Raw genomic sequence first — 11,981 nt, forward strand, 5'->3', positions numbered from 1 at the left:
TCAGCCAACCTCCACATGAGAAATAAGCATGCAATTTCAATATGTTTCAATGCAAATTTTGCCTCGGCAAGTATTATCTATAGATAAGAAAACTTACTGGTACAAGAATTATCCATAATTGATTTTTTTTTTTTCATCATAATATACATCTCCGTTTTGAAAAAAAAAAATGGTACAGCAGAAATTACTGCTGCTTGTTGCCATACGGGGCAGAACTGAAGAGCAGAAATTCCGATTGCTGATTGCAGCTCAGTGCCAACCAAAGTCCCCACTTTCTCATCTCCCGAGCAAACACCCAAATGAAAGTTTGCGTGCCTAGTGAGCAAAGACCTTCACTGTGCCTGTTTGGACAGCTGTAATATTCACAGCTTTATACACGGCGCAAAGCTAAAACCATCCCAAAGCAATAACAGTCACTAGCCGGGGAGTGTGGAAGTTGCTTGGACCCAAGGCCCACGCTGATATTAATTCCAGTAATTCTGGGAGGACTTGCTCCCTACGTCTGAAGTGCCATTCACACAGTGAGCTTCATCCTGCACCTCGTGTGTTCAATTATAAGCACCCCGCCAACCAATAATTTTCTAATCTTCCGCTCTAATTTTCTATCCTTACCAAGATTATGAAATGATATAAGAACTTAAGTCCCATCTGACAGCGGGGTTACCAAAGCCATTGCATGCATACCAGTAACGCTTTTAAACATGCGATATATGGCTGTGAGTCATCGTTTATACATGTACAAATGAAAATTTAAACTCTGAATGTTGAAACTTCTTGTTATAAACTTGTATCTTTATGTAAATCAATGTATGTAACTTTGTTCTTTCAATGAACACTTCAGCGCACTAGTGTTGAGTACGAATGTAAACTCATTTTCTGTAATTCTTGAACTTCGTGAAAACAAAAATTATGTGATTTCTTATATGAACAAGTGAGTAACCAAGTGGGGTGGTACATTTAACAACTGTTGATGTGGGAAATGACCTTTTTAACACCCGAGGGGCGCATACCGGTAGCACAGCAGTCAACAATTGTTTTGTTGCATACATACATGTAGGCCTATCGTGCCAATAACTCAAAAAGATAAACGGTTGAAACTACTGTCTGAGAAATATTCAAATGAAATCACTGTAGGGGCTTTCACACTAGACGATTTCCCCGGCAATTCCCCGGGAAATTGCCGGGGAATTTCGGTCGGTCTGTTCACACTACAAAATAAACCCCGGGGAATTCCCGGGGAAAAGCTTTTCCCCGGGAATTTTTTACCCCTGCTCGGGAGTAGGGTTAAAGGAGAAATCCCCGGGGTTTTACGTATTTCCCGGGGAAAAGCAACTAGTGTGAACGTCGGCGGGTTTGAACTTACCCCACCTTTTTTTCCCCCCTGTATCGATCGCATTTTGCGACACAATATTCAAGTGCTCCGAACTTTTAGAAATAAATCGCAATGCAAACGGTGTTCAGTTTGTCGATCGGGCTGTCGCGTGACCGAAATACTCACAACTTCAGTTTGCAGCGCCTGGAAATGTAACTTTTATCCTCAAAAACATAACCATTTTCCAGCAACGTTTGAACGAACATGTAGGCATTATCCATGATAATTTTCCAACTGAAAGACTCCCAACTTTGCGTACGCTGCGCCTGAAAAATCTCACCCACTTTTATCCTCCAAAACAGATAACTGTCATCCAACAACGTATGTGCATTTTCCATGAAAATTTCTTCGATGCACGTGCTGAGCTGCAGTACTGCGTCACCAATGTGGATCACACCATTTATCTTACTGTAGGGGTGTCCCATATTCTTTCTTTTTTAAAGAATATTTACCAGCATTTCCAAAATTATACAAAATTCTCTTTATGAAGTTCGAAAAATTTCAATGTTAGAAAAGAAGCTCCTCAACATCACAATATAATTTGTGTTAAGAATTTATTCGAGAAACGATGTAAAACTTTAAAAAGGGTATTAAAAGCACCCCTTTAGTTACGGTATCATTGGATGATCCGTCCATATGACGCAAGGCGATTGCCGTATGTTTTCCGAAGAAAATTGCGATGGAAAAGTTGATTTTTTGACATTGCAAAGTCGTTGCTACAAATAAAAATTTGATAAGATTGGTAGTAAAAAGAGGCCTGTTTGTTTTTATGGCATGCTCCCGACAATGCATGCGGGAACATTTCATCGTACTTCGCCGGTGCGGCCCGGCTCGGAAGTGCGGGTTAATTGGCCGGGCGCTGGGCCGGCTCCGTGTCCGTCGGGGGATAGCTAGGTAGCAATTCTCGATGCGTATTTCTCAACGTCATCATCAACGAGAAACTGAAAGTTTTCTCGAAATTAATAGCCGACTGTCCGCCTGAAAACTTTTGCACAATTCCCGGGGTTTGATTGCGAGTGTGAAACGATCGTGCATATTCCCGGGAAATAGTGTCCCCGGGAGTTATCAAATGTGTCTAGTGTGAATGGTTGCTGGGGTGTTGGTGGGGTAAAAAATCCCCGGGAATTTCCCGGGGATTTATTTCCCGGGGATTGGCTGTGCAGTGTGAAAAGGCCTTGTGATGTAACCTTTGATAACTAAAGGTTTTGATGTCCTGCCAGACATGAGATTGAGCGTTTGAAATTGCAGGTTGCGCAAAGCTGGCGCGCAATGAACGCAGTGCGATATCACATCCATGTACATGTACGTTTTTATAGACCAAACACGTGGCTGTTCTAGACCAATGAAATTACATTATCCAAGCACACGATATCAAATGTACTTCCTAACTGAAAAAAAATGAACACCAAAAACCTTCCTTTAAAAAAAACACACACACAAAAATGCCATCTAACGACTATAGCTTTGACCTATAGGCACCTTTTCTTCACTTAAGGGTAAACATTAATGCCAACATCTCGTTGTGAAACATTTTAGAACTTGTTTGGCGTTGCCAGGCTGAGAACCTTTTTGCTAATGAGTGTTGCCCAACGGGAAGAGAAGACATTATTGCAGGGCACGTCCTGATGGCCACACTAACCTGTGTTCTACAGTGATGAAAATGGTATGCAGAACTTCCACAAAATCATGAAAAACTACCTGATACTAAACTTCATGTGATCCACATATTTGTATCCTTTTGCTGAATTAATGTGTACACTGTACATGTGACCTTTTTTTTTTAATTACATGAAGACAATTGATGTCTTGACTGCTTGACCCGTTTGTCGCTTGACCCATTTGTCACTTGACCTGTTTGGTTTTATGGATTCAGTGAATAATGTACATGTACGTGTATAATTTTTATGCAATGTATTAGGCCTACAGGTGCCAATGGGTTAAAAACACCCTCAAACAACTGAACTGTAAAGTGGTCATTTTCAGAAAAACAAACAAACAAACGACAATTTAAAATGCCCCCAAAACAAATGTCGCTGTTGGCCGAATAAATAATATAATAATAATAATAATTTAGTTGGCTTAGGCCCAAAAAAAGTCTCCGGTTTCTGGTTTGTGCGCGCATCGTCGTAGCCATGCGCGTCGGCAAAATTAAAATGTTTCTTTTTCAATGTAAGATGATGTCTCAAAACCACCAAACTCACTGGTTTGACTGGAATCCTGCTGCTGTACAATGTTAACATGTTTTAGATGGGATTACGATCGAGTAGGCCTAAAAGCTTTATGTGGCCTCCCTGGGGCCTGGGCTCCCATATATTTTGCACTAAATTTAGTCGGGCACCATTTGCAGACAGTTGTTGTAATTTTGTACTTGTGCATCTAGAAGCCAGACTGAGGAAGCGATGGTCGTGTATCTGGAACCTGTAAACACTTTTTAATCAGCGCAATATGTAAGGGAGCAGACTAATGACCAGCCTGGCAGCGCATGCACGATGTCGATGTTGCTGTATGGTCTGACGTTACCGTTTTCTCTGATTTTTCTTTTGACTATCCAAATTTCCCAAAGAATATTTGTGTCAGTCGAGATAGTAAGTGGGTGCAGAATTCTCAAGCCTTATGGCCTTACTGAGGTCACTTCAAGCTCCACCCTGAAGGATATTTTGAGAGTTTTAAGGGGATCGAAGCGTCATCTGCAATATTAGCCGACATATGAAGAAGAAAAAGTAGGGGAAAAAAAAACCACGTCGCCGCACCACTTTTGGGGCAAGCTCCATACCAGAAACAGGAGACTTTGGGGGGGGGGGGTTCTTAAATTAATAGTGGTCACATCTTCTTGCATTTTCAAAAACTTGACTTGTTTAAAGAGCAACTCAACAGTGATTGCTTTTCAAAAACTAAGTTAAACACTTAGCTGCCCACAAATTTTACAGCCCTACATCAGCATTTCTCATAGAGTGTTGGGTCAATTACCCCTACACATATATTTCTATGCTTGTCTGTGTTTTTAATATGTTCATGACAGAGCAATAGCGTATCAAATTGTGTTTTTTCATTAAATATTAAATTACTAATACACATGTACACGTACCGGTACTTGTAAATCTCAGACATGTCAGATGGGTTCTATGATCAAGCCAGATAGTACATGTATTAGTAAGATGGTGTTCATTTCACGGTTGAACTAACTTCAAATTAAATTGGTCAAAATGTTTTCCCATATGGCAACCTGTAAACAGTTGAATTGTATTCCAAAATCTACATATTCTGCACATGTAGAGTACACACATCAGTAGGCCTACACACTTGGGTCAGCATCGAACTTCACAAAGCACAAAAGTATATCACATCTTGGCAAAGTCCAATCCACAATGTTCATACTATAGGTATTTTTCTTTTAGAATAAATCATGTTACATGTTTCATAGACAATAAAACAAATTTAATGGGGACCAAAAAAAAGGATCCCAAGTTAGTAAATGAACATGTACATGTACACTGTACATTTCAAGTAGGCTCTTTTGTTTTTATTGCTTAATTCCCCATGTATGCTTGGAAGGTCACAAACCCTCTAGAATTAATTAGAAAAAGTTTGAAAGGGATTGTGGCACACACAGGTACACATCAATGCACTCAGTCCAAAAATTACACTGAACTCATTGGCAATGGCCGACAAGATGCCCTTCCATACATGTAAAATTTACATGTATACTGCCCATATTACGGCATCTACAATAATGGTATGCAAGACCAGGACCCAGTTATTTTCTTGACGCTCCCTCAGGCTATGAAAGAACTTCCCTCTACCCATCGATCGCCTGCCCATCAGCATGGAGTTTGTACTTGTAATCCTCTCCATGGATATTGACATCATTCAATGTATGCAGTGCAATGTTTCCCCGAAATCCTACCCAACTAGACCACTTGCTGCCAGCGGTGGTGCGCTTGGGATCTTTGGTGTTGTTTTGGAGTGGTTTCGGAGGATAGTCTGTCGGTAATTATCTACCAACTTCCATCATCCTTGCGTGCGTGTATCTTCTGAAGCTTAGAACATTGACACAGTACACACACATGTTATCATTTTAAATAATACAGGAACATCTTTCTATTTTTTACAAGAGCAGTTCTGCAACATAACGTAAATTCAGCATGGGTTACTGCATTCAAACTCTTTAAAATATTTAACAAAGGCAAAAAAGGCAATTTTTTTTTAACCTTCCAACCTTAATATTAAAAACAATGGCATTTTAAAACCTGTAAACCGTGTCAAAGTACATGTATGTTATTCTAAAGATTATTTATTAAATCAATATTCACATGAAAAAAAAATATTGTGTATTAATACATTAATTACATTTTATGTAGACATTTCAGACAAACACTGTGTCCCTGGTCATGGTCAAGAATTTACATGCTACAAACAGGCGTACCTTGAATTATAATTGGAAATCAAATAAGGTGCTGAATCAATAAGAATGAGGGGTGTTGTTTCAGGCTTTTACATATATTCAGTGCCCTCGCGGTTATGTGTAAATCAATGGTTGCTTTACAACCATATGACGCAAGTGATCATCAGTGCGCACATGAGCTGAGGCAAAACTGATAGGAAATCAACGGCATGCATATGCACCGTGCACAACACTTTGACCAGATTCCACTGGACAAAGATTCTGCCTTAAGTAAACTCATGCTACACACAATTTATTTATGAGTTAAGGGATGCATGAAGATGGAAGGGCAAGGCAATTACGTGTACATATCACTGACTCGCTGATTTAATTTCACAAGGAACTTGCAGCATCTGGCAAAAGACAGGGCTCGCCAACAAAACTCACACTTCCCTCCAGGGGCAATCCTTTGTGCAATGAAAGCAAAAAGAGGCAGCAAATCAACGACATCAAGCCAACTGATTGCGTCAATGAATGGGGTAGGAAACACATATATTTACAAGCATTCAAATAGATGGTTGAACGTAAAGATGATGGATCCATTCATGATTTAGATATGAATGTGAAATTGCCTGAGAATACCGGTACATGTACCGGTACTTGAGAGAACACCTACTTTGAGATCTAGTATACATGTACACAATGTACGCACTGTTTATCAAGTATCATCCACAAGACAAAAACAACAAATATGTATATTTCAATGTATGTTTTAAAAAATGAGAGCCTCAAAAGTAGACCTATCAATGACATCCTCTAGTCTGATTTTTTTTAAAACATCTTGTTCTACCATTTAAACTGTCAAATTCCTATAGTCCAAAACCATGTAAATGTACTCTTGTAGTATTAGTACAACTGCTCGGTGACAACATAATCTACTCTTTACGTTTGTTAATGTACCAATTCAAATATACCTTGTACCTCTTGAAAAGGCCATTGTGTTTACAAAGCCCTCTGTCAGTGTCAAATGTGCAGTGTAGGGCCACTTACTTCAAATTTAAATATTATCAAACAATAAAAAAAAAAAAAACCATGAACACGTACCACACTGCACAGTTGTACCGGTAGTTTATTTACACGTCTGAGAAAGTGTCGAAAGCCTTAATTGCCAAATACTATTCACGTACTGCACAATGTCCAATGTACATGTACACTGTACAGGTACAAGGACTAAACTGCATTTTCGACGCAGTGTTATGTAAATGTAGTACAAATCAATCTCAACACCTATGCACACATGTGCAGGTAAATCTCCAGATGCAATAACGATAACATTATGAAATGCCCATTGCCTAATTTCGTGAACAGGAATTCAGCATTTGGGCAGACTTTGCTACCCGGTTCATGAACAGTACAGCTACATGTACGGTATTATTTAATTATACATGCAGCTTCGGAGAGGATACCGGTATTTTTTAGTGGAATACATACATTTATGCCAAACATGTGTGCTATACATACATGTACATGAATGTACATATCATGAACATACACGTTCAAGTGTAGGGCACATGTGTAACTCGATCTACAACAGAAACCTGCCGTGTAATTATGGTTGTGTGCTATTGGCACTTAACATACATCCCCAACATCCTTCGCTCTGTAATAATCCTATTCCTAATCATATGTGAAATTCCTACAATGGCTCATCAAATAGCCTTCTGTATTGCAGGTATTGAAACTTCTCATCCCATACACAGTACAGTAATGGAATGCATTGCATACGGACACTTACACAAGGCATTTATTTAGATAATTTGACCTAAGAGAGTTCAGTAATGTGAGATGTAGGCTTCAGGGACAAGTACATGCGTAGGTCCTACATGTACATCTCATTTATAAGTTGAACAAAATTTGTAAATTAAAAAGGGGTTTAATTTCTGTTGTTGCACTTAATATTCAGACTCAATGTATACAGTATGTACTTGCACGTATACATCAATGAATAAAGATGAAGTTATGCAGGACAAATTCTGGTCAATTTGAGGTTTTCAATAAAGGACTGTTCACTTGAGCTGTACACACAGAATCATATGATGTAATTACTAGAAATTCTATACATTTCAACAATTCATGAATTCATCAATTTAAATTCAACAAATTTATCAATGACCAGATTAAGGTCAAGTTGGCACTTAGCATCTATATCTAGACAAGATAGTGATTGATTGGTCACATGTCACCAATAGGTAGCAGCAGTATGGTGTATGGCTAATGCAGAAGGGATATGGTTCACCCACTGTACTAAATAACTAGAGATTTAGTTTTTAATTAATAGCTACAGTTGAATGTAGCTTGCTGCTTTTGATATAAAAAACGCATTCATGGTCTGATAAACCCAAAACTGCACAATCAGAAAATGCGAGTTTCACTTCTCTAGGCACAAAATAAAACCGCAAATGCTTCAGATTAAAAATTGTAATAATCATGAAACCACTCGCAGAGTCTGGCGCTACAATTACACGTGTACACGAATGTGGGGTAGAGCTTGCTGGTGAAATTCCATTCCATTTACAAATGTTTAATACCAGTTTCCATTCCAAATACAAATGTTTAATACCAGTATATCCTACAATGATGCACATTAATTCTAAATATTTGTGCCCAGGGCGCTTTTAGTTTACCAAAGAGAATGGGGAGTTTCAGCACTAGTAATTAAAGCTTAATGTGTTCGCCATTTCTGGGATTTTTTTTTTTTTTTGCTTTTAATGGGACACTCCTGTGATCAACGTACCGTACCTTATGCATTTGCCTGCTTCAATCCACTCAGCTTCAATGGCCATGCAATGTTATTTTTTTATTACAATCTTTGCAATTGCATTTTTCTGTCCCATTTACAATGTAACCTTATTTTCAATTTTTTGTTTTGCCATTTTCAAGAATATTTTGGTGCCTTTTTGTTTTTTTATGCTAATGTAAATATCCATATATTCATGAGCAAAAGTGTGATGTCATTTCAGGTAAAACCGCATTGTTACATCTATTTCAGCACCAAAAGTTGCCAGAATTTTGGATATTTTTCTGTCATGAATTTAAATTTTTCATCACAATTTTAACAAAAAAACCCATAAACTGAACAGTGTCTTCCTGAAGTGACACCACAGCAACAGCACCCTCAGTTTAAGCACATGTGGACAATTTTAAAAGTCTAAGAAGAGCATTTTTTCAATAAAATTAACCAAAAGGGGCTTTCAAATACTTGTCATACTTTTAAGAGTAGAAAGCTGCACAAAATATATTCCCAAGAAAAATCCATTGCATGGACCCATTAAATAAAATTAGGCCTATCCACAACACCCATGGATGTACATTAATTCAAGATTTTAAGATCTGCTTGATGCACATTCAACCTGAAAGCATCCCAAGGTTCCCACAAAGGGTGGAAAAATATCAAAGTTATGGCAAACTTGGGTAAGTTCCTCTGTAAAAGACAATGTGTATATGAATCAAGATGGTTGGTATTTTATGTATTAAGTTAAATGTACTATGGCTCACTCTATATTTCGTACTGTTTTTCACAGCTCTAGTAGCGCACATGTAATAAGTACCTTACTTTTTAGCCAAAAACCATTATCAATTGCTTTTGTGCAGGGCTTTTATGTATTAAAAATGGCAAACAGCAAACCACTGTCAAATATAAATTATCCAAAGTCCAACCTTCAATATAATTCCTAAACTGTTGTGCAGTTTTGATGGCTGAATAAATTTCCATTTTGTTTTCAAACACATAGGCCTAGTATCCAATCATATTCTCAATTTGGTTTTAGCAAATCCCACATTAGCATTTCCAAGCAGGTTGATGATACTGTCCAAGCAATATATTTTATGGGGGCAAGGTAAACATCTGGGTGAAGGACAGTAATAAAAACACACTTTATGGTGGTAACTGTCTTCTGATACATGTTATATGTATAGGAGCTGGGGGAAGGAAAGGAGGTACATGTAGTATGTATACATGTATATAGTATATGAATGTATAAATTTAATGGTCTGAAGTAATTGTATGCAGAAATTCTGCAAACAAGTGGTTGGTCAATTTATTCTTCATCTGGAAAACAGTATGGAGTATATGCAGTACATGTATGTAAATATCCTTCTCAATTTGCAAAATGTAAAAATGAAAAAATAAGCAAAAAAGCCCTTGTGTAATTTCAACCAAAACTAAATAGTGTAGTAAATCAAACCTGTCATATACTGTTATCCCTGCAATTCCAGGAATAGGTTTCTGTAATCAAACAATTGGGTTTTTTTAATTCTGTTTACAACGAAACCATCAAATGTTCTCGCACACACTATTACCCACTAATATGACTTCTCTTATTTTCTTAGGTATTAAAGTAAAGTGATTTCCAACTTCATGTGAATGTCTTCACTCTCAAACTATCTGGTGTGGTTTGATAAAGCTAGATCAATTTTCAAATTTATGGATCATATCAATCAATTGTGTCAAAACACTGACAAGCAATTTTACAAGTTGATTGCAAAGTTTTATTAAACAGGAAATACATGTACATTTGACTGACTATAATTGTGTATGAATTACTGAGGAAAGACTGTTGCATCCTGACGCCACTTTTTTCATCATATATCATCTCAATGAAGGCCAGTCATTACAAAAATGTTGAAAAGGCATGAATCTGGGACCGAGAAACATTTCCAATTTTGTTAGAAAATACTTTAAAAATGCACTCAACTCTCCATAGACTTTGTACACAGCCAAAGATGTGGTGTCTGATATGTATGTATTTCATTCTTTCCGTTGCTTAAGTTAAATGCTTTGTTCATTTGCTCAATCCCCCCTTCCCAAAAAAAAAAAAATTATGGCTAGCAAATTTGATTTTAGTCATGTTAGTAGGCCTAAGTAAGATATATCAATCAATACATTAATTAAACATGTTAAATTTCTGCTGAACCACAGAAAACTAACTTTTACTCTAACAAAAAAAAGGGTCTTGATTGACTGTACTACTAGTACTACTAGCCTTTGGGCCAAATTCAAGTTAGGCCTTACTTCTAGAACTATTAAGGCATGTACCTTTCTGGTGCCTCTAGCTCTAGAACTTATTGAGGCCTATAAAGAAATGATGGAGACGGAGTGATAGCCCAATAAGTAAGAGAATGAACAAACCTCATATGCATTTTTGATGTTGATCGTCTCCTTGGTTTGGGCCACATGCCCGGCTATACCCTGTCCAAAGGGTATATGAATTTCGTCTGCCTCTGTATGAAGGGCATCCTCCACTGTTGAATTCTCTGTCACATCAAAGAGCTTTGATACCAGGTAGCGATTTTCACGATTTCCACGGGCTAGGAAGAGACTGCAGCGGTCCCCATTTGTCAGGATACTCACATTCATCAGAATCTTATGACTGAGCGTGTGTAGGTCAAGTTCATCAGCTATGTCCCGAATCAGTTCCATAAATAAATCTTTCTCGTCAAGCTGCCGAAGCGCAGACTTATTTCTTCGCACGATTTTCCGTTTCCTTGGTGACAACAGGCTCCGCAAACTTCCACTGGCCCCTGCAAAACTTTTCCGCAGGGAGTGCAACATTTTGTGCTTCTCCGTGTTGGACGCACAGGCGGAGACATCAGGCCAAGAACCAATTTCATGGCTAGACATACTCTTTGAAACATGTCCGACCGAATGCTTAGACAGCCATCCATCCACCAACTCTGGTGTGGCCTTCGCGGCAAAAATCTCCACAGCAATATCTTGATGGGTGTCCAAGTATTTCTCGACATCTTCACGACACACGTCCCGTTTTTCCGACATTTTGAATGGCCTTTACCCTCGGTGTTCTCGATATATAAACACTGTTCACTAAAGTTTGTAATATTTACTTCATATACTGTACTTACTACTGACGAAGAAAATAAAGAAACGTCATTTGGCTGGGCTCGTCCAGTTGTTGGAAGGCCCCTGACGACTGGCAGCTGAACCGAGTAGGAAATAGCACCACACAAACTTGTCACGCAGTGGTTGCATTTGCCGGTCAAAACCGATTCCCAGTGTCATTTTGCTCGAGACCGAAAAAGCCTGTTATGATGTTGACGGATGATATGCATATCTACAGTACCTGGTAAACTCACACAACACTGGAATTCTCTTAAATGCCTTCATTTGTCCAGATACACCATAAACATCTGCACATTCAGTCTTCGGCATAG

At 38.3% G+C, this 11,981-nt stretch overlaps 1 protein-coding gene across 6 annotated transcripts in view; it reads right to left on the minus strand.

Moving 5' to 3' along the window:
- Window positions 1-11,981, minus strand: part of LOC119721031 (cGMP-specific 3',5'-cyclic phosphodiesterase-like) — a 108,095-nt gene extending 96,114 nt beyond the window's left edge. For all 6 annotated transcript variants that reach the window (XM_038190903.1, XM_038190902.1, XM_038190900.1 and 3 more), the window contains exon 1: window positions 10,942-11,981. In XM_038190903.1, the coding sequence (XP_038046831.1) occupies window positions 10,942-11,586 (645 nt within the window). In that variant the 5' untranslated portion in view covers window positions 11,587-11,981. The remainder of the gene's footprint in view (window positions 1-10,941) is intronic.

The sequence above is a fragment of the Patiria miniata genome, unplaced genomic scaffold, assembly GCF_015706575.1.
Source record: "Patiria miniata isolate m_02_andy unplaced genomic scaffold, ASM1570657v1 HiC_scaffold_9, whole genome shotgun sequence".
Classification (NCBI taxonomy): domain Eukaryota; kingdom Metazoa; phylum Echinodermata; class Asteroidea; order Valvatida; family Asterinidae; genus Patiria; species Patiria miniata.